Here is a 19,560-nt window from a genome sequence, read left to right as displayed (position 1 = left end):
GTGTTGAGGTTGCATGCCCTTCCCAGTATGCTGGTTTCCCAGTATGTCTTTTGCGTCATACTATGTTTATATTTCAGTTATGTGTAAGTTTGTTTTGAAATGGGCTTTGAAGGCCATTGACTGAAAAAATGTCCTCCTTGGCCCCAGTACTTTGAACATCTTTTGTTTCCTGTGGTCAGAGGGGGTGTCATCCTTTCCTGACCCCAAGCCACACATTGGAGGCAGTAGCCCCAGGCTCTCAGTGACTCTGGTCCAAGCCACAATGTCCTCACTCATGAGCTCTGGTCATCCCACATGGTGACCTAGGAATGGGCTCTTGGGTGAACACTGTGAGCAGGCAGGTTGGCTGTGCTGGCACTAGCTAGGTACTGGTGTTGGCATGGATAAGATGTGGGTCTGAGATCTTAACTGCTACGCTTGCAGTTCTTGAGGGCTTGGGGTGTGGGGTGAGATGCGTGGTTGTGGGCCAGGTTGCGCAGCAGTGCTGGGTATCAGATGCCATGGGGTGATGAGGGGCAAGCTTAACTGGTAGTGGCCTTGGAGAGGAGGGGAAGGACTGTAGAAGCACTTTGGGTGTAGGATGTTGGGACAGTAAATGGGAGGGTTGCAGGAGGGTGGAGGGGCTCTGGGTACCCAACACCAGCCCACCTGCTGAGGCCCAGTTTTGGTTTTCCTGCTGGCCCTCTCTGCACAACCTTACCACCTTGATTTAGACAGAGATTTGTCACTGATTCACATTAAGATGTGTTAGAGACAGGTCACCTAGATTTGCTCTGTTGGAGAGATGGCCCAAGCCTGAGAATGTCCTCGTAATAAAGCAGATGATATAGTAACATCTGGGCTGGTGACTTTAACCACCACCACTGCCCCCTCTGCCTGTTGTCATCTCAGCTTCACTCACAGGGTCCTCTCTTTATGCAGCCCCGGCCCTGTCTGCCACTGCCATTCCTCTCCATTCACATCCCCAATGTTGGCAGTCCCTGTGCATGCCATTTTAAATGAACCTGAGACTTTTGAGCACGACTGCTACAGACCTGCCCACCAGTGTCCTCTTCCCAATCCTCCATTTTTGAGAAGCCTCGTGGCATTTCTCCATAGTGTCCACCCTCTGCTTGGCCCTTTGTGAATCACTCTGAGATGGAAAGTCCGCCAGTCAGGGACCGAGTTCTGTACTGTGAGTTCTGCTGTGTTTTTATCTCATCAGCCTTGGTTGGAGTGGATTTTAAAAGCCAGTAATTTTCATATTATTAGCATAGTCTAGAAGCTGAACTCTTAAAATGCATCAGTATTGTTTTTTGTTTTTTTTTACCACATATGCACGTATAAAATGTTTTGAGAGGTTCCTTAGAAAATGTCTCCACAAAAATAAGTTTGTGATATAAAAAGAATACTTGCCTAATGTTAACATGAGGTACTTCTGCGGTTGGTCTTAGAACTAGAGATTGAGGGCAGCAGGTGAGTGACATTGTGGGGACATGGGGTTAGGTATGTGTTCTTCTTTGTGGCTGGTTTTCCTGTTCACCTCGAGGATGAGGCATAGGTCTAACTTTCTGCTTTGAGGAGGGGCCCAGAGGAATGATTCCTGGCTGTTGAAGGGGAGACACCCCAATGGAGGTAGAGGGGCTCCCAGTGGGTGGGTGGGACTGGCTGGCCACACCATCTCCTCTGCCCTGGGTTCACAGGCAGGGAGCTCAGCCCTAGTCGCATCCCTGAGACATGGGGCTGTGTCAGGAGTGAGGTGCAACCCTCCTCTTATATCTATTCCAGGTCTTCTCTCAATGACAGGAACTGGCTGCAGTGTGTTACTCCTTGGGATGGCGGGGGCACAGCGGGGACCTGGGTGATGCATGATTGGCGCCTGCCCCTAACCCTTCTTCCTTTCTTTCCAGGACCTGAGCAGCCCCAGCCAGTACGACACTGGTGTTGCACTGACTGGACTGTCCTGTTTTGTTACCCCAGATCTTGCCAGAGACTTGGCCAACGACATCATGACATTGGTGAGTTTGTGAGTGTGCAATTTGAAACTCATGGATGCCTGGAAAACTGAGGCTAAATTGTCACACTAAGAACACTCAGGCATATGGAAATAGGTCTGGATCCCTGGGATGAGAGGGGGAAACCAAGTCACTGTCTTCATCTTCATCATCTGGTGGCCACTATCATTCTCAAATTCTTACTTCACCTCCTTTGAAATAGTTCTGCTTGGGGAAGGGGTGTATCACTGGCAGGTGTGGTCTAGCTGAGGGTCTTCACCCTTGAGATCAGGTGTGTGACCTGACAGTTACTCTCTTATTGAGGTATAGGTGATGGTATCGGTTGTCTCAACAAGCAGTGTGGTCAGGGTTATCTTCTTCCTTCTCCACCCCTAAGGCCATTTGTTTCTGTCTGTTTACAATTTGACTTCTCACAGTTTATTTGATCTGAAAGGCATAACCCCAACTAGTTCTGATCTCTGGGGCATCTGGAAGTTCATTCTAAATATGGATGGCCTCCTAGAAATCATGGCCCTCAGAGACACTAACTGTGCACTAGTTCACCAACTGCGTGTGTGTGTGTGTGTGTGTGTGTGTGCACGCGTGCGCGCACACACACTTCTTTTGATCGTGTTAATGCCACATGATCAAAAGGTAATTCTGGCCTTACACAGTCAGCCTGTTTGCTGTGCTTGCTGGTGGGCAGGCCTCAGCTCATGACCTCAAGGACTGTCAGTGCAGTCAGGTTTTAGATCAGGGGCCAGCACACTACAGCCATCTGTTGTAAATCCTTGTATCTGTACGTGACCCTGCCATTCATTTACTTGGTATCTATAGTGGGTTCAGAGCTCAGAGGCAGAACCAAGTAGTTGGACAGAAATCTTTGGCCCATCAAGCCAAAAATACTGACTATTTGGTGCTTTTAGAAAGTGTGATGACTCAGACTAGGTGATATGATCCCACAGAGGGGTGTTAGTGAGTTGCTTATGGTGCACGTTGGTACCAGGTCATGGGGGTCTGGGACAGCTTTCTTAGGGGGTGGCTCCCTGGGGCCTTGACAGGTGATGAGTGTGCCCACCTGGCCAAGAGGCCTTCATGGCAGGAACATAGTCCGAGGAGGACAGAGCTCCAGGGCTATGGAATGTGGAGGCACAGAGCAGACTGAGGCCCAGGTGAGGGGAATCTGGAAACGTTCCTCAGCATCCTGGTCTAGGGACAAGTCTTGGCAGCCTGGATAACCTGAGGCCAACATTGATGGGCAGGCTCTCTTTCCATTGTGAAGTTCTTTTCACCTTCTCTGCCCCAATCTCCCCACTAGCTTCTCAGTGAGTCCATGGAGAGGGTCTCGGACTCTGGAGGTCAAGCCTAGGGTCATGGACACAGGTAGACAGGTTTTCATCCCACCTAGCACACTATTGTGTGATACCTGGGCTTGGTGGGGCTTGAAAGTTGGAAGCTAGAGAGAGGGTTTTCCTTTGGGAAATGGAGGTGAGGCACGGGCAGGCGTAGGACGTGAGCAAGGCAGTGTGAGAGGTGAACATGCAGGTGTGGGAAGGTGAGACATGAGTAGTGGGTGTGGGAGGTGAGCACAGAGATGTGCACAACAGGTGAGCAGGGCAGGTGTGGGGAGGTAAGTCATGGGTAGGAGGTGTGGAAGGTGAGCAGTGCAGTATGGAAGGTGAGCAGTGCAGGTGTACAGGGTAGGTGCACAGGATGTAGTGCTGAGAGAAGCCTGATGGCCCTCTGCTCCCACAGATGTCACACACCAAGCCGTACATCCGGAAGAAGGCTGTGCTGATCATGTACAAGGTGTTCCTGAAGTACCCTGAGTCTCTGCGCCCTGCCTTCCCCCGCCTGAAAGAGAAGCTGGAGGACCCTGACCCTGGTTTGTTGATTTGAGATAAGATGAGGATTGTACTGGGTTGTGGCATTTTTCCAGTATCTAGAACAGCCTTGGGCAAACTACGGCCCACGGGCCGGATCCGGCTGTTCTATCCGGTTCTCTTGCTCTCCCCTCTGCTCCTTTACTTTGAATTTATATTAGTTCACACAAACACTCCATCCATGCTTTTGTTCCGGCCCTCCGGTCCAGTTTAAGAACCCATTGTGGCCCTCGAGTCAAAAAGTTGGCCCAGCCGAAACCGGTTTGGCTCAGTGGATAGAGCGTCGGCCTGCGGTCTGAAAGGTCCCAGGTTCGATTCCGGTCAAGGGCATGTACCTTGGTTGCGGGCACATCCTCAGTGGGAGGTGTGCAGGAGGCAGCTGATCGATGTTTCTAGCACTCTATCCCTCTCCCTTCCTCTCTCTGTGAAATATCAATAAAATATATTTAAAAAAAAAAAAAAAAAGTTTGCCCACCCCTGATCTAGAACCTGGTGGAGGGTGTTGTGAGGAAGGAGTTGAGGACACTAGGTCCCGGGAACCCTGTTCTGCAAACCCATCCTCCCTGTACCTGTTTATTTTCCGGCACAAGAGGCAGGTTCAGCCCTGGAATCCACCATGTCTTCAAGCAGCCCTAGTCCCATTTATTGGTGTGGGATTTAGAAACCGAGGTTGGGACACTCAGTGTGCTCATGCTGCTGGGGATTCAATCTCCTAGACCCTCAGCAGACACCAACACCCTGGTCAGGGGCCTGTCTGTCTGCATATTAATAGTCATGCGTTTATTACAATGCCTCAACTCCCATCCTACACCGGGGGGCTTATTCCAGCCCTCATTCCTCCCATCACTTTCTCACTCCTTCCGTGTCTGGGCTGAGCAGGTGCAAACTAGCCTTTCTAAATCCACTGTGGGTTCTGATTCTTCTCAGGGAATCTGCTGTGCATCACAGAGAATTATAGGTGTAGAAAGTTCTGGCTGGAGAAATAGCAGCCAAGGCAGCAGACATGGTGGTCTAGGGGCGAGAGTGGTTGCCGTCAGGTGGAGGGGAGTACAGTCACTTCGTGTGGTGGGCATCTTGTTCCAGGGATTACTTTGATCCTACGGGGACCCACCTCACAGCCTTGGGTCCTCTCCTCTGGGAGCAATGGTGGTCAGAGCCCCAAGGGATTGGGGTTTTGAGCATTGCCCATAGGTGATGGGTGCAGTGCCAGGCATAAGCAGGAACCCTGCACACAGAATGGTCAGCCTGCTGAGGACCCCATCCCTTAGTGATGAGGACCTCCTTTATGTAAAGTGCCAAGATCCAAGAAGGCCTCAACGTATTGTTTGCCGGTCCTGAAGAAATAACCTGGAGGACTGGCTGAGAAAGACATGAGTTTATTAGAACTTGTGTATGCACTGTGGGTAGCCAACTGGTGAAGTCTCCACAACACAAGCTTTTGCAGCACAGGGTTGTATAGAGTACAGAAAACAGAGCAAACGGCATGCAGGGTAGACGTGCTCGTGCATGAGCTGTGAGATAAAAATGCCAGCTATTTACAGCCCGGGTCACATTCGAGTGCAGTTTCTTTTTGGCCCTTCCTCGATTGCGGAGCTGGCCAGTACAGATGGCCTTCATTATATTCCCACACGTTGGGAGGGGGAGCTGGATTTTGGGAAGGGGCCATCTGCTCCTCACATATGCTCAACCCCTCTGATCTCACAGGGGTCCAGTCGGCGGCAGTCAATGTCATCTGTGAGCTGGCCAGACGCAACCCCAAAAACTACCTTTCCCTGGCCCCACTATTCTTCAAGCTGATGACCTCCTCGACAAACAATTGGGTCCTCATTAAAATCATCAAACTCGTAAGTGTTCCCAACTTTCCTTCTTCTCGTGTGTGGAAAGACCATGGGGGTGTCCTGGGAACTCTCAGTGCTGGGAGGGGGTGGGGGTTGGAGTTGGTCAGCATGGTCGTGTGGAATCCCAAATGTGCCTATCCTGCTCTTGCTGCCTGTGACCTGGGCCTCTCATCCCCTAGTTTGGTGCTCTGACCCCCTTGGAGCCAAGGTTGGGCAAGAAGCTGATCGAGCCTCTCACCAACCTGATCCACAGGTAAGCCTCGGGGGCCTGTCCCCAGTACCACACACACACACACACACCTGTCCTTGGCACACCTGCTGTGGGCAAGCCTGTGCTCCCTGGGAGACTGTCGACATGTGGGACGGGTAAACCCAAGGAAAGTCTTGGGATGGAAAAGCAAACACACACATTGTGCCTTTGCTGCAGATGAAAAACTGTGCCTCGGTACCTGCTGCCCCTCCTGGGACCAGGCTGGGCTGGCTTTCCCTCATTCTGTTTTTAAAACAACACAAACAAAGGAAAATGAAGAAAGGTACTCACTCAGCCTCTTGCTCATAGTGGACTTTGGCAATCATGGTGAAGGCCTTAAATGACCGTGTTGTTGTTAGTTTGTCTGTTGTCAGATCGTGTTTTAAGATCTGCCATGCCACTTAAGATGCCTGCAGTTGAATCGTGGGGGCCAAATGGCAGGTAGTTCAGTAGATCTGCTGCCAGGGTCCCCCAGTGAGGTGGATGAGGGCAGCAGGAGGAACTGGAGCCATGAGGTCATTTTCTCTGGGAAGTGATAGTGGTGAGGGCTCCAAGGGGTTTGGGTTTGAGCTGTTCCCACAGGTGATGGATGGGCTCAATGCCAGGCATAAATAAGCAGGGTCCCTGCACACTGAATGGTCAGCCTGCTAAAGATCCCTGCCCCCCTTATTGATGAGGAGCCCTCTGATCTTACAGGGATCCAGTTGGTGGTAGTCAGGGTCTCCATGCTCTTTCATTTGGGGGTTGTTTTTTGTCTCCCCATTTGGCTGCCTTTTTGGGTTTGTGTCTATGTATTAGGTAGATCTGCTGCAACTCCCAATCTCTAGTGCAGGACAATGTCAGATTCTGTTTCTGATTGGCCCTGCATACCCCGTTTGGGCTGTCAGCAATCCATAGCTTGTGGCTCCCTCTGCTGGTGCTGGATGCCTTTTCCCCATGCTCATCATAGCCACATGCTCCTCCCCATGAGGTCCAGGCCTCAAGACATCCCCTGGGCTTTGGGCTACTAGTGCATAAACCAATTAGGTGTTCCAAGATAATTAGGTACAACAGGTGTCTGGGCGTGGGACTTTTGGGGTTTTATATAAATAACCAATCATGGAGTTTACATCATAGCTGTGGTTTTCAGAGATTAGCAAGGAGCCATTAGTTTTGTGACTGGGTATGTGGACTGGCTCTGAATGTCCCTGCTCCTGGAACATGCGGCCTCTATACTCTGGGGTTTGGGTGATTAAGCTGGAGAGCATCACTTGTGAGAATATCAGCTGAGTAGATGTACTTGGTCTCCACCTTAGTTGTAGGTCTGTGCTGTGCTCACATTTCCCTAGGTACCCTGGGCGGGGGCGGAGATGTTAGGGCCATGGACTTCTGTGATCTGCCTGCCTGTGTGTGGCCATGTCTGCCTGCCCCTCAGGCTCCTCCATCAGTAGAACCGGCAGTGGTGTTCTGACTGGTAGAATTGTCTTTGTGCTGCCAGAGCAAGTGGGGAATTTGACTTTCCCTCATGGATGTTGCACAGTTGGAAGATTAAGGGAATAGGCTCCTGTGGAGGGAGTGTTGCAGGTTGCCTGTGGTGAGTGGATGGGATGCTCTTGTCCTTCAGAGCATTCTGATGACTGAGGTGAGAGAGCAGCCTCTGGGCCTCACTGACCAGGCAGAGATACCAGATGCCAGGAGCATGGAAAAGAGCCAGAACACCCACCCTAGCCCCACCTTGGAGCAGGGAGAGTGGGGGGATTGGGCCAAAGGGTGAAGCCATATCCGATGTGACTTTCCGACTTTAGCTGTCATGGACCCATTGCTGACATGACCATATTTTTTCAGATGCAGTGCACTGGGGTCTACTTGTGTCTCTCAGAATAGCACATCACTGTTCTCACGTCTCTTTGTTCCTCCTCCAGCACATCTGCCATGTCCCTTCTCTACGAATGTGTGAACACTGTCATCGCAGGTAAGAACCACAGTTACCTGGTTCTGAAACAGATGGCTGTCCTTAGTTGGAGGCCCTACCCCACTACCACTTCATGGGGTCTCAGGTGGGACAAGAGAGTGCCCATCCTGGTGATGGGGCCTGGGACGGGCTGGTCCCTGATGGCCATCCCCAGCCCCCACCAGTGTATACAAGGTCACCTGGAGTTGCAGATTCCCAACCTTCTCCACCCGATTCCCACCTGGTCTCAGTGCTATATGTTTAGTCCATCTCTGAACCACTCCCAGCCCCATGGGAAGTGTCACAGCCAGAGTCCACTGCCCTCACCGGCCTCCAGTGTCCAATCCTGCTATTTTTGTCCCATCCATTACAGTCGCACTCTGTAGGTACTTAGGTGTAGGAATCTACAACACAGACTTTGTGCAGTGCCATCATGGCTGCTCCTCAGAAGGTCTTCTGAGAAGCCGTTTGTTAGGGTCAGGACTTGGCCCAGGGCCATGCAAAACACTGCTGATGGGTATTCACACCATTGAGGACTTACAGTCTCTCTCCCCACTGTATCTGTTGGAACTCAAGTTGTTACTCCCGGGCCGGCTGGCTATCTCCTGGTTCAACTTCTGAACCTTGTGTTGCTATAGCTGGGCATCTTACAGATGGGCAGTGAGAGCTGGAGGCTCAGGGGACTCAGCTTCGCACTGCCTGCCTGTCTCTGCCCGTCCCTGCCCAAAGCTGTTGAGAAGCAGTCTCGTGGTCCTTCATCCTGGACCCATGGACAACCTTCAATTCAGTGAATCACAGGAAGCTGGCCCAGGGTCTGTGCTCCGTGCCTATAGCTGTGTGGCCTGGGCCATGAGTATCCCTAAGGGTTGATGACAGTTCTGGAGAGAAAGGGGTGGCATGCAGGGCAGGCCAGTGCCTGGAGATGGTGACCACAGATCCCAGAGAGTAGTCTCCTACATTTGGAAAGTCAATGGGGCATGGCAGGATCAGAGATGGCCCTGGAGGTAGGTGGAGCAATTGGGGTTACTGGGAGGGCAGTGGCCTTGGTCAGGTTGTCCAGGGGCTGGCACATTGCAGAGGCAAAGGGTCTCATGTGATTGTGCTGAGCACCAGGCATGACAGTGTGGTCTGAGCTCTATGGAACTACCCTGGACAAAGATGCCTGTACTCTTAGGGCTTTGATTTTCTCTTGACCACAGAGACACAGCACCCAGGGTTTTCACTGGGTCTCACACAGGCGCCTCTGCCCAGAATGTGCGAGGTCCAGACTCCAGGATAAGTGCAGGTGTTCCACATAAACCATGGGTTTGTGAAGTTTAGGGACAGGGAGTGCTCCTCTCCTGCCCCCCACCCCACCATCAGTTCAGTTCCTGGACTCTGTTTCTGAGGACCAGCCTTGACAGACTTGCAAGCCTGCCTTCCCAGGGAGAGTGGTCAGGCTGCTGTGTTAATCCTCCTGCACAAACACCAGCTGGGCCAAGCAGTTCTCAATGTGATGGTATTTCCCACTCAACATGTCCAGTGTGTATTTGGGTCCCTCCCCCCAAACACACACTGGACATGTTGAGTGGATGTCAGCCTGCCAGGCTCTTAACTGAAGGTTGTCTGTTTCAGTTCTCATCTCCCTGTCCTCCGGCATGCCTAATCACAGTGCCAGCATCCAGGTATGTCCCGGGCCAGACACATGCCACAGGGTCCTGAGGCTCTGCCATCGTCTGGGCCTCTTCTCCCTTCAGTGTCCCTGCCCTGGAAGCCTCCTGCTCCTGTGATCTGACAGATGCTGGCCCACCCTCGTATGTCCCCATCCTTCATGCCTGGTGCCCTGCACCCTGGACTATGCCTAAGAGGGAGCAAGCCAGTGGCCATACCTGTTCGACTGCCCTGGTACAGCTCTGAGTTCTTTAGGAGCTCCTGGCTCTCCTTGCAGAAACCTGAACCTGTGCCTATGTCTTGTCCCCTGTTCTCAGGTCTTTCCCCATCCTGGATCTCTATCTTCTTTGTGACCCCTGTAAATGCTGTGTTCACCCTGGAGCACAGAGTCCCATGGGCTCCCTGAGTGGCCTGGGGACCGTTGCGATGGTCACTCCATTATTTTGGGGGTTCAAGTTTATTTTTATTACATAAGTAACATATAAGTAGGTCCCCGGATCTCATCCTTGCCCCAGAAGGCATCGCTGTGCTGTCCTGTGTCCTCATGTGAGCACCCATGGAAAGTGCCAGGGTGTCCTTGCATGTTTCTGTGGGTGCTCTCACTGCCCATCTGTAAGATGCATCTACATTGGGTATCTACTGTCTCTCTGTCCTCAGTGGTGTTTACAAACAGTCCTCCTGAGCTCAACTGGGTGCTCCGTAGTATGGAGGCCGTGGTGTGCAGAGGCCCCCTGGTTCATAGGGGTGTGGGGCAGGCTGGAGTTCACTGCATTCATCATTGCTTCAGGAGATGTAACCAGTGTCATCTCCCCGTTTGCAGCTCTGTGTTCAGAAGTTAAGGATATTAATAGAAGACTCGGACCAAAACTGTAAGTCGCTCCCCTTTGTAGAGCTGTGTGCATTCCTGCTGGGTGCATGAGACTTTCTTGTCATTAATTAGATATGGCAGCTCACAGCTCCTTGATGTCTTTCTGACAGACATGGAGCAACCCTGCTGGTCTTGTGTGCCCTCTTCTGTTGTAAATGTGTTCTGTTGAGAGATTCCAGCCAGTGACACCGCCTAGTGCCTGACTGCGGTGGCCAGGGCTTCTAAGGCCCCGGCATGTTGACTGCTCTTTTTGAGGTCAGATCTGTTTAGAGCAGGGACAGCCAATAAGTCTTCAGTTTTGCAGTTATATAGTCTCTGCTCTTATAGCTTAAAAGCCGACTTCAGTCAACATTTAAGTAACGGGTGGCCTTGTGCCAGTTCAACTTCATTTACAGAACAGGCTTCAGGCTGGACATGGCCTGAAGGGTGTTCTAGAGGGTGCAGTGAAGGGGCCAGCAGTGAAACATGTTCTCAGTGCACCCAGGTGGTTAGGGCCAGGTGGCAGGCCATCTGCAGACTTGGCCTCTCTTCTGTGTCAGCCCTGAAGCCTTTTGCTGTGTGTTCAGGTTTAACCGTGTCTCACTGTCTCCTCAGTGAAATACCTGGGGCTGTTGGCCATGTCCAAGATCCTGAGAACGCACCCCAAGTCTGTGCAGGCCCACAAAGACCTCGTTCTGCAGTGTCTGGATGACAAGGACGAGTCCATCCGGCTGCGGGCCCTCGACCTCCTGTATGGAATGGTGTGTGCCCCTCCGGGGTCGGTTCTGTCATTCTCTGTGTTCCCTTGCCCAACCCCTCTCTCACAAGGCCCCCCCACAGGTGTCTAAGAAGAACCTGATGGAGATTGTCAAGAAGCTGATGACCCACGTGGACAAGGCGGAGGGCACAACCTACCGGGACGAGCTGCTTACAAAGATCATTGACATCTGTAGCCAGTCCAACTACCAACACATCACAAACTTTGAATGGTACGTCCCCATGCATCCATAGCCCAGGGGACATAGGGACCAGCCTCCTGGTGGGCATGTCTCAATGGCTCCCTTCTGCAGGTACATCAGCATCCTGGTGGAGCTGACCCGGCTAGAAGGCACTCGCCACGGCCACCTCATTGCTGCACAGATGCTAGATGTGGCCATCCGAGTGAAGGCCATCCGAAAGTTCGCCGTGTCACAAATGTCTGTGCTGCTTGACAGCACTCATCTGGTGGCCAGTAGCACCCAGCGCAATGGGATCTGTGAGGTGCTCTACGCCGCTGCCTGGATCTGTGGGGAGTTCTCAGAGTGAGTGGGCGCCAACGGGCTCCTGGGGCCTGTGCTCACGAGAAGAAAGGATGAGGGAACGTGTTCGGCAGACTCGTCCTCTCCCTGGCATCTGCCACACCAAAGCCTAGTCTGCAGACCTGGTTTCCCCATCACAGAGCGCTCCCACCTCTGCACTGGCAGCATCACTGCTGCTTTCTCATTAGGGAAAAGTCCCTGTAAGCTTTGTGACCATCCTCACGTGCATGGGTTTTTTTCCTCAGATTTTCTTCCTGTCCTTGTCCGTTTCAGGCTGTTCATCACCACATTCTTGCTGGTGAATGGTGTCCTTCCCTTTTTTCTCTTAACTCTTTTCTTTTTAGCTACTCTGTGATTGTCACATTGTTGCCATGATTTTTTCCCTTAAATCCCCTCCCTCAACCCCTGATGCTGGGAGTAGCCCCCCCTTTAGCAGAGCGCATGACCCCCCTTCTCTGTTCACCCTCTCCCTGCCATCAGGCACCTGCAGGAGCCCCACCAGACCCTGGAGGCCATGCTGCAGCCCAAGGTCACCACTTTGCCAGGCCACATCCAGGCTGTGTATGTGCAGAATGTGGTGAAGCTGTACGCGTCCATCCTGCAGCAGAAGGAGCAGGATTCAGATGCTGAGGCAGCCCAGGAGCTCACACAGCTCATGGTGGAACGGCTACCCCAGTTTGTACAGAGTGCAGACCTGGAGGTCCAAGAGCGGGTATATGCTAGTAGGCAGCACCTCTGAGGGGGCACAGGTGGAGCCCATCGAGAGTTGTGGGGAATGTGTGGACAAATAGGATCTGATTTAAGGGTGTGTGGTTGGCAGACTCAGGGTCAGTGGGTTGCACTCTTAAACCCTAAGTTAGAGCTCCACAGTGCTGCTGGTGGTCTAGGCATGGCCCCTTCTACACATCTTGCTTTTGGGCCTGGTTTTGTTCCACACTTAACCTCTGCTGAAGGAGCTGGGAGCCAGGACTGTTTGCTCCACAGCCAAAGACTTCTTGTGGAGCCTTACAGGTGTCCTCAGCAGGGCTCCAGACAAAGCAGCTGAGTGTCCCATCCACGGGCTGGGTTCCTGCATGGTCTAAGTGATGCCCTGTGATTGTCAGATGGCTTTCAGAGCCCTGTGCTCCTTGACTCATCCATAGCTTCTCCATGGCCCCCACAGGCATCCTGCATCTTGCAGCTGGTCAAGCACATCCAGAAGCTTCAGGCCAAGGATGTGCCAGTGGCAGAAGAAGTGAGCGCCCTCTTTGCCGGGGAGCTGAACCCAGTGGCTCCCAAGGCCCAGAAGAAGGTTCCAGTCCCCGAAGGGTGAGCTACGTGGCTCGTAAGAGGAAATGGAGTTGGGGGCAGGTTTTGTGGCCCCAAGAGGGGCGGTGGGAGCAGCACTGCCTGGACCTGAGTCTAAGTCGGAGAAAAGGGCCTCCTGTACCTGAGGCTCCCATAGGCTGGATCCCCATCACATAGGCCATACCAGAGTTCACCAGATCTTGTGGGGCCCTGCTGTCTCCATCCTTGGTACCACTCCCAGGAAGTGGGTCTGCTGGCATCTCTTTCCCACAAACCTCAGAGGTGGTGTGAGCCCCAGAGTGGGGGCCCCAGAATATGGGGAGGGCCGTGAGGTGTAGCACAGGCTCCAGGGTCCCTTGGGCTGTCCTTCATCCTTTTTGACCCCTGCCATAAGTACTCCAGGGTCAGGCACACAGGCTGGAGCTGCTATGTGACCTCGCTGTGCCTTGCAGCCTAGACCTGGATGCCTGGATCAACGAGCCGCTCTCAGATAGTGAGTCTGAGGATGAGATGCCCAAGGCTATCTTCCATGATGAGGAGCAACGGCATGCCAAGCAGCAGCCACCCAAGGCCGATGAGGAGGAGCTGGCCCGGGTGAGTGCCATGACTCTGGGGCAGTTGGCCCGCTCAGAGCAGGCTCTGAACCCCGAGCTCGTGGCAGCCGTGCATGGTCCTGCCGGATCTAGGCTGTGTCCCACTGTCCTCCACAGAGCGCTGAGTCAACCCTTGACGCCAAAGTTGAGTTTTGTTGCAGTGAGGAGAAACTTCCTTTGACCCTAGAGAGACCCATGGGGGCCTGACCATCTCCAAGTGCAAGGACGAGATCTCAAGTGGGGAGACCCCCTCAACTCCAGGGCACAGCCGAGATGGGAGCCAGGTCACACTGCCCAAAGGCTTAGCCTGGGAGGCCCAGGGCCCTATAGGTGCACTCAGCACACTTCTGTCAGCTCCATAGGCTCCCGGGTACAGGGCTTTATAACAACAGCCCAAGAAAGTATAGAGATGCTGTGTTTCCCTGTTTCCCCATCCCACCATACCTGGCTCCTCTCTTTCTGAAATTATGGACACTACCCCTCACCTCAGGAACTCCTCCCGTCCTCCACTTATGAACTGTCCTGGGCCTCCCAGGCTAAGCCTTTGGGCAATGTGACCTGGCTCCCATCTCGGCTGTGCCCTAGAGTTGAGGGGGTCTCCCCACTTGAGATCTCGTCCTTGCACTTGGAGATGGTAATTCCCCCGTCCTGGGGTTATTGCCACCTGCTGCCTATCCCCACACCTGCTACTTACCGCTGCTGACCTCAGTATCCTTGTCAGTCAAAGGCCCATAGTGAAAGTACTGGTGGACCCTGGCCCCCTAAGTTACCCGGGAACTGCAGCATGGAGGTGGCCCACAGCTGGAGGAACAAGGGCTTATGCTTCCTCCTCCATGTCCAGCATGGGACCAGAGAAAGGGTTGAAGCTGTATGCGTTCATCCTGCAGCCTTTTGTGAACCAGGCATAGTTTGGTAGAAACTATGCCAGTTTCTACAGCCCACTCACTCTGTCCCTTATGCTCCACATGTTTACTGATCTTGAATCTTGTCCCCACAGCGTCGAGAAGCCCGGAAACAGGAGCAGGCCAACAATCCCTTCTATATCAAAAGTTCCCCGTCCCCCCAAAAGGTGAGGCCTGCCTGAAATATCCTCCAGGGACATACACCCGGCCCTGCAGGGGCCCTGTCCATTCTTGGGGAGACCAGGGGCCACCATCTGCAGGCCAGTGATGGGCTGTCTTCATAGATCCACGTGGCAGGACTGAGGAGGTTTCCAGACCCTGGGACCTAGGAAACAGGAAGTCCCACACATGGTGCTCAGGTTCAGGCTACTTTGACCAATAGGCAGAAAGGCTGCAAAGGTGGCGCCTCTCAGCATGTGTGGACTGCACATGGGATGTTCTGCTTGGCAAGAACATTTTACATATTGGTCCAGGGTGGCACGAGCTGCTTTCATTGGTACCCTTCACCCAGTGGACTCCCAATGGAGGGCACATTGGGCTCTGCGCACGAGATGTGTCTCTGTGTAGTGGGCTCAGGTGCTTCCCTTCTTGGGCTTGCTGGATCTCTGCTTGGCCTCCTAAGGGACCCACAGACCCTTCCCCACTGCGGTGTGAGAGGGTACCTGTGTTGTCTGCCTAACTTGGAAAAAAGGGATTCAGAGGGAGAAAGTTAATGGAAGTTTTGTGTCTCAATCTATACTTGTTCATGCTGTAGACAATCTCCCAGGAAGACCCCTTGCTTCCCCGTGTCGTCGTCACTAGCACCCCCTCACTGGGCAGTGAACCCCTCCTCAGGTGTCACCGTTCATCCTGCCCAATAATGTTTTGCTGTTTGCCTCTGCAGCGTTACCAGGATGTACCGGGCGTGGAGCACATACCCGTAGTGCAGATCGACCTCTCAGTGCCCCTGAAGGTGCCAGGCAAGTGTCTGCCTAGTTTAGGGAATGCAGGTGGCATAGGGACAGGGAGCTCCCTGATGGCAGGGGTGGCAGGAGACCCTGAGCCCAGTTCCCAACTGTCATTCAGAAAGCTTCCTCCCGAGTCTAGTGGCTCGAGGGGCATTGCCTGCATGTCCCATCACCCTCTAGTGCAGGCAGGGTGTAGGGTGCTTCTCCTGAGCCCGGGCTGCTCACATATGGCTCTGGGGCCGGAGTTGGATGGAGTTGAGGCCCACGTTCATGCCTACAGGGCTGCCCACATCAGAGCAGTACGTGAAGCTGGAGGAGGAGAGGCGGCATCGGCAGCGGCTTGAGAAGGACAGGCGGAAGAAAAAGAGGAAGGAGAAGAAGGGCAAGGCACGACGCCATAGCTCGCTGCACACAGAGAGTGACGAGGACATTGCCCCGGCTCAGCAGGTGGACATCGTCACTGAGGAGATGCCCGAGGTCAGCCTTTTAGCCCGACACAGGCTTCTTCCTGCCTCCATGTGACCCAGCTGGTCAGAGAGCTACACTCAAGTGTGTTTCCTCATTGCCACTACCTCTGTGCCCCAGGAAGGCTGAAGCCAGTGCTGTTCTATGCCCAAGCCTAAAGGCCAGGGAGTGTTGAGCTATGAGTGGATGTGTGTGTGTGTGTGTGTGTGTGTGTGTGTGTGTGTGTCTTTTCCCTCCCCCACCCTGCACTTCCACTCTGTTTCCTGTAGCCTGGAGGTACTGGCCCATTCCAACCTTTTGGGCCGATCAGATACACTCATGTCTGTGAACCTGGGCATTTGTTTCCAAGAAAGGTGGTGGAGGGGGCCTCCTGATAAGCTCAAGCTCAGGGTCCAGTGGGCTGGGTGAACAACACCAAATCTCTTTCCCTTAGAATGCTCTGCCCAGTGACGAGGATGACAAAGATCCTAATGATCCCTACAGAGCCCTGGACATTGACTTGGATAAGTGAGTGTGGGGCTGGGCCTGGGTAGCGGCCCTGCAGGGCTGGACTCAGGCGTAGGCTTTCCTGATGTTTCTCTGTCCTTGCCATCCCCCTCCACCCTTTACATTTTTATACAACGTGTGTGGACAGAAGGGGTGGCAAAGGGTTCATCTTCCTTTAGACCTCGTCACAGGCCACACGCATGCCTGGTGGCAGGGATCAAGTGCAGGAGGACAAGCCCGGCTTTTCCTGTGACCTGCCCCTACCCCACCCCCAGGCCCTTAGCTGACAGCGAGAAACTGCCCGTCCAGAAACATAGAAATGCCGAGACCTCCAAGTCCCCTGAGAAAGAGGATATACCTGTCATAGAAAAGAAAAGCAAGAAACCCAGGAAGAAAGAGAAGAAGCACAAAGAGAAAGACCGGGAAAGAAGGAAGGAGAAGGAGCGGAAGGTGAGGCCTGCCTGCCGTGGATCTCATCGTCCTTCCTCCCTCCCTCCCTCTGGTGCAGGCGGGCAGCCGTATGGGAGACAGGGCAGGCACCCCAGCCATTGGTGGCACTGAGACTTGTCACAGCCTGTTGTGATCAGGGGAAGATGAACTATTGTCAGCCTCCCTAAGCGGAACATCCAGATATTTTTTGTGTTTGCATGCATTTTATCCATATGGCCCTGTGCCTGGTGGGGGCCGCCTTGCAGGTTCCACCCAGGGTTTCTTGGGGCCCGTCCTGCTGCTTTGGCCACAGGCCCATCTTTCTGTGGTTTCAGAGCGAAGACTTAGATTTCTGGCTGTCCACCACACCACCACCACCTGCCGCTGCCCCAGCCGTATCCATGGTAAGACCCTGACTGGTGCACTGTGCTAACCCCACAAGGTCCTCAGCTGGATGGGTGCATTTCATGGCCTTGGCAGAGCTGCCTCTCTAAGGAATGCAAGGATACCCTCTCTGCGTACTGCCCACATAAGCCCTTCCCCTCCATCACCCATTGGGACCTTCCTGGCTGTCCAGGCCCCAATGATGGACTCTCACACAGGCCAGCCAGATTTGGGCAGCTTTCATGCCTCATGCCTTACCAAGGAAGTGGCTGTAGCAATGTGGCAGTGGTTGGGCAACTAGCCCTCAACACAGAGCCTGCCACTGCCCCAGCCCCATCCATAGTGCCCCCCGAGTCTGGCAGCAGCCTTGAGCAGTCTCTTTATATGAAAGTAGATAGTGCTCTGGGGTCTTATGCAGTGATCCCAGTCAGTACCAGTTGATCTCAGACCAGGCTTCCTCTCCCATCTGTCAGCCGCATGCACTTTTTTTTAAAAATATATTTTATTCATTTTTTACAGAGAGGAAGGGAGAGGGATAGAGAGTTAGAAACATCAATAAGAGAGAAACATCGATCAGCTGCCTCCTGCACACCCCCTACTGGGGATGTGCCCACAACCAAAGTGCATGCCCCTGACCGGAATGGAACCTGGGACCCTTCAGTCCACAGGCCGACGCTCTATCCACTGAGCCAAACTGGTCAGGGCCGCATGCACTTCTTGATGGCCACACACCTGCATGCTGATAAAACATCTGGCATGCAAGAGGAGGCTGCCCGGGCAGAGGGGTCCCAGGGTGTATCCCAGGATGAGGGTAGGCCAGGGCACAGGGGTAGAGGATACCCTGTTTTGGGTTCTGGCTACCCCCTCCCTTCACCCCCACCCACCCCTGAGCCTCCACCACCGTGTTCCCTGCAGGAAGAGCCAACAGTGAGCACAGTCATCACTGCTCCTGAGGAAGAGCGTGAGGAACCCAAGAGACAGGAGCAAGATGAGGAAGAGGAGGAGGAAGAAGAGCGAGACTCTGAGAAGGTGAGGATTCCCACCTGGTCGTTCTCATTGGGGTGGGCCATGCACCTACACTCGGGCTAGTAGGGGAGAAGAGACAAGGTTCAGGGGTGGAGGATGGTTACCTATTGCCCAAATCCTTCCAGTGGGGGCCATTGACCTGAATGGTGGTGTCCTGTCGCTGTGTTAAAGGGGTTCTGGTTTTCATGATAGCTTTATTGAGTTGTAACTCATACCACAAAGCTCGCCCTTTAAAGTGAACAACAGTTCATTACTGGTTGGTGGTACATTCTAAGAGTTGTTCAACCATCTGCCTAATTCCAGAACATATCATCATCCTCTCTTCCCAAAAAAAGAACCTGTCCCCATCAATAGTCACCACCCCAGGAAAGCTGACCCCCGCCCAGCCCGACAACCACCAATCTACTTCCTGTCTCTGATTTTGCCTGTTTTGGACATAAATGGGATCACACACTGTGACCCTTGTGTCTGGTTCCTCTCACTGAGCATTGTTTTCAAAGTCCATCCACATTGTGTCAGTGCTTCATGCCTTTTCATGGCTGAGTAATGTTCCAGTGCGAATGGACTACTTGTGCTTATCCTTTCGTCTACTGAAGTGCTTTTGGATTGTTTTCACTTCTTGGTGTTGTGAATCCTGCTGCTATGAACACATGTGGGCAGGTTTCTGTGTGGACATAGGTTTTCAATTCTTGGGTTTGCTCTGAGGAGTTTCCTATTTGCTGGGCCATCGAATGAATTCTTGCTCTTTTCCCCAGTATGTTTTTGCTCCAAATCAGCAGCAACTGTCTGGCAGTGAGTTCCCAGGTTCTTATCTCAGTTATACTGAGCTTCGTCCATTCCCCATGGACCCTGGGGAGTTTTTGGCCCATCCACCCTGACATCTGACCCTTACCTGGGTGCATTTGGTCCCTGTGTCTTCAGCCAGGGTAGATGAGGGGAGGGTATCACCATAAAAGTTTGGGGTTGACCCTGACCTATGCTCTGGCTTTAGAAACCATCTAAACATAAGAAGAAGAAGCATAAGAAGGAAAAGGAGGAGAGACCCAAAGATAAGAAGAAATCCAAGAAGAAGCCTCCTGCAAATGATGGGGTGGCAGAACCCCTGGAGAATGGCGCACTCCATGAGCCTCTTCCGGTGAGGGGTACTTTACTTACCTCTTAGGAGCCAGCTGTGGCAGCCTGTCGGGCCTTAGGCGGTGGGCTGGTGGTCCCTAGGGTCTGACTGTGGACATTGGTGGAGTGGGGGGGCGGGGTTCCTCTCTCACCATGCTGGTATTAGAATCCCCTGGGCATAAACTTGTGTTGTGGCAGGACGGGGGAGGGCTCCTTGCTCCCCAAATCTCACAGTCCTAGTATTTCAACCCAGAGCACT

The 19,560-nt window shown here is 53.1% G+C and overlaps 1 protein-coding gene across 2 annotated transcripts in view; it reads left to right on the top strand.

Moving 5' to 3' along the window:
- Positions 1–19,560, top strand: part of AP3D1 (adaptor related protein complex 3 subunit delta 1) — a 48,886-nt gene that overhangs the window by 20,846 nt on the left and 8,480 nt on the right. For both annotated transcript variants that reach the window (XM_080673743.1, XM_080673744.1), the window contains exons 5-25: positions 1,890–1,997; positions 3,729–3,858; positions 5,561–5,700; positions 5,874–5,947; positions 7,846–7,895; positions 9,489–9,538; positions 10,345–10,393; positions 10,987–11,132; positions 11,212–11,360; positions 11,442–11,672; positions 12,150–12,381; positions 12,832–12,977; positions 13,409–13,550; positions 14,547–14,618; positions 15,335–15,410; positions 15,679–15,875; positions 16,297–16,370; positions 16,625–16,799; positions 17,114–17,182; positions 18,078–18,191; positions 19,180–19,323. In XM_080673743.1, coding sequence (XP_080529869.1) covers positions 1,890–1,997; positions 3,729–3,858; positions 5,561–5,700; positions 5,874–5,947; positions 7,846–7,895; positions 9,489–9,538; positions 10,345–10,393; positions 10,987–11,132; positions 11,212–11,360; positions 11,442–11,672; positions 12,150–12,381; positions 12,832–12,977; positions 13,409–13,550; positions 14,547–14,618; positions 15,335–15,410; positions 15,679–15,875; positions 16,297–16,370; positions 16,625–16,799; positions 17,114–17,182; positions 18,078–18,191; positions 19,180–19,323 — 2,568 coding nt within the window. The remainder of the gene's footprint in view (positions 1–1,889; positions 1,998–3,728; positions 3,859–5,560; positions 5,701–5,873; positions 5,948–7,845; positions 7,896–9,488; positions 9,539–10,344; positions 10,394–10,986; positions 11,133–11,211; positions 11,361–11,441; positions 11,673–12,149; positions 12,382–12,831; positions 12,978–13,408; positions 13,551–14,546; positions 14,619–15,334; positions 15,411–15,678; positions 15,876–16,296; positions 16,371–16,624; positions 16,800–17,113; positions 17,183–18,077; positions 18,192–19,179; positions 19,324–19,560) is intronic.

This window comes from Plecotus auritus (assembly GCF_963455305.1).
Source record: "Plecotus auritus genome assembly, chromosome: 6".
NCBI lineage: Eukaryota > Metazoa > Chordata > Mammalia > Chiroptera > Vespertilionidae > Plecotus > Plecotus auritus.
The sequence above is the reverse complement of the archived record's forward strand: the minus strand, read 5'-3'. Positions and strand labels throughout refer to the sequence as shown.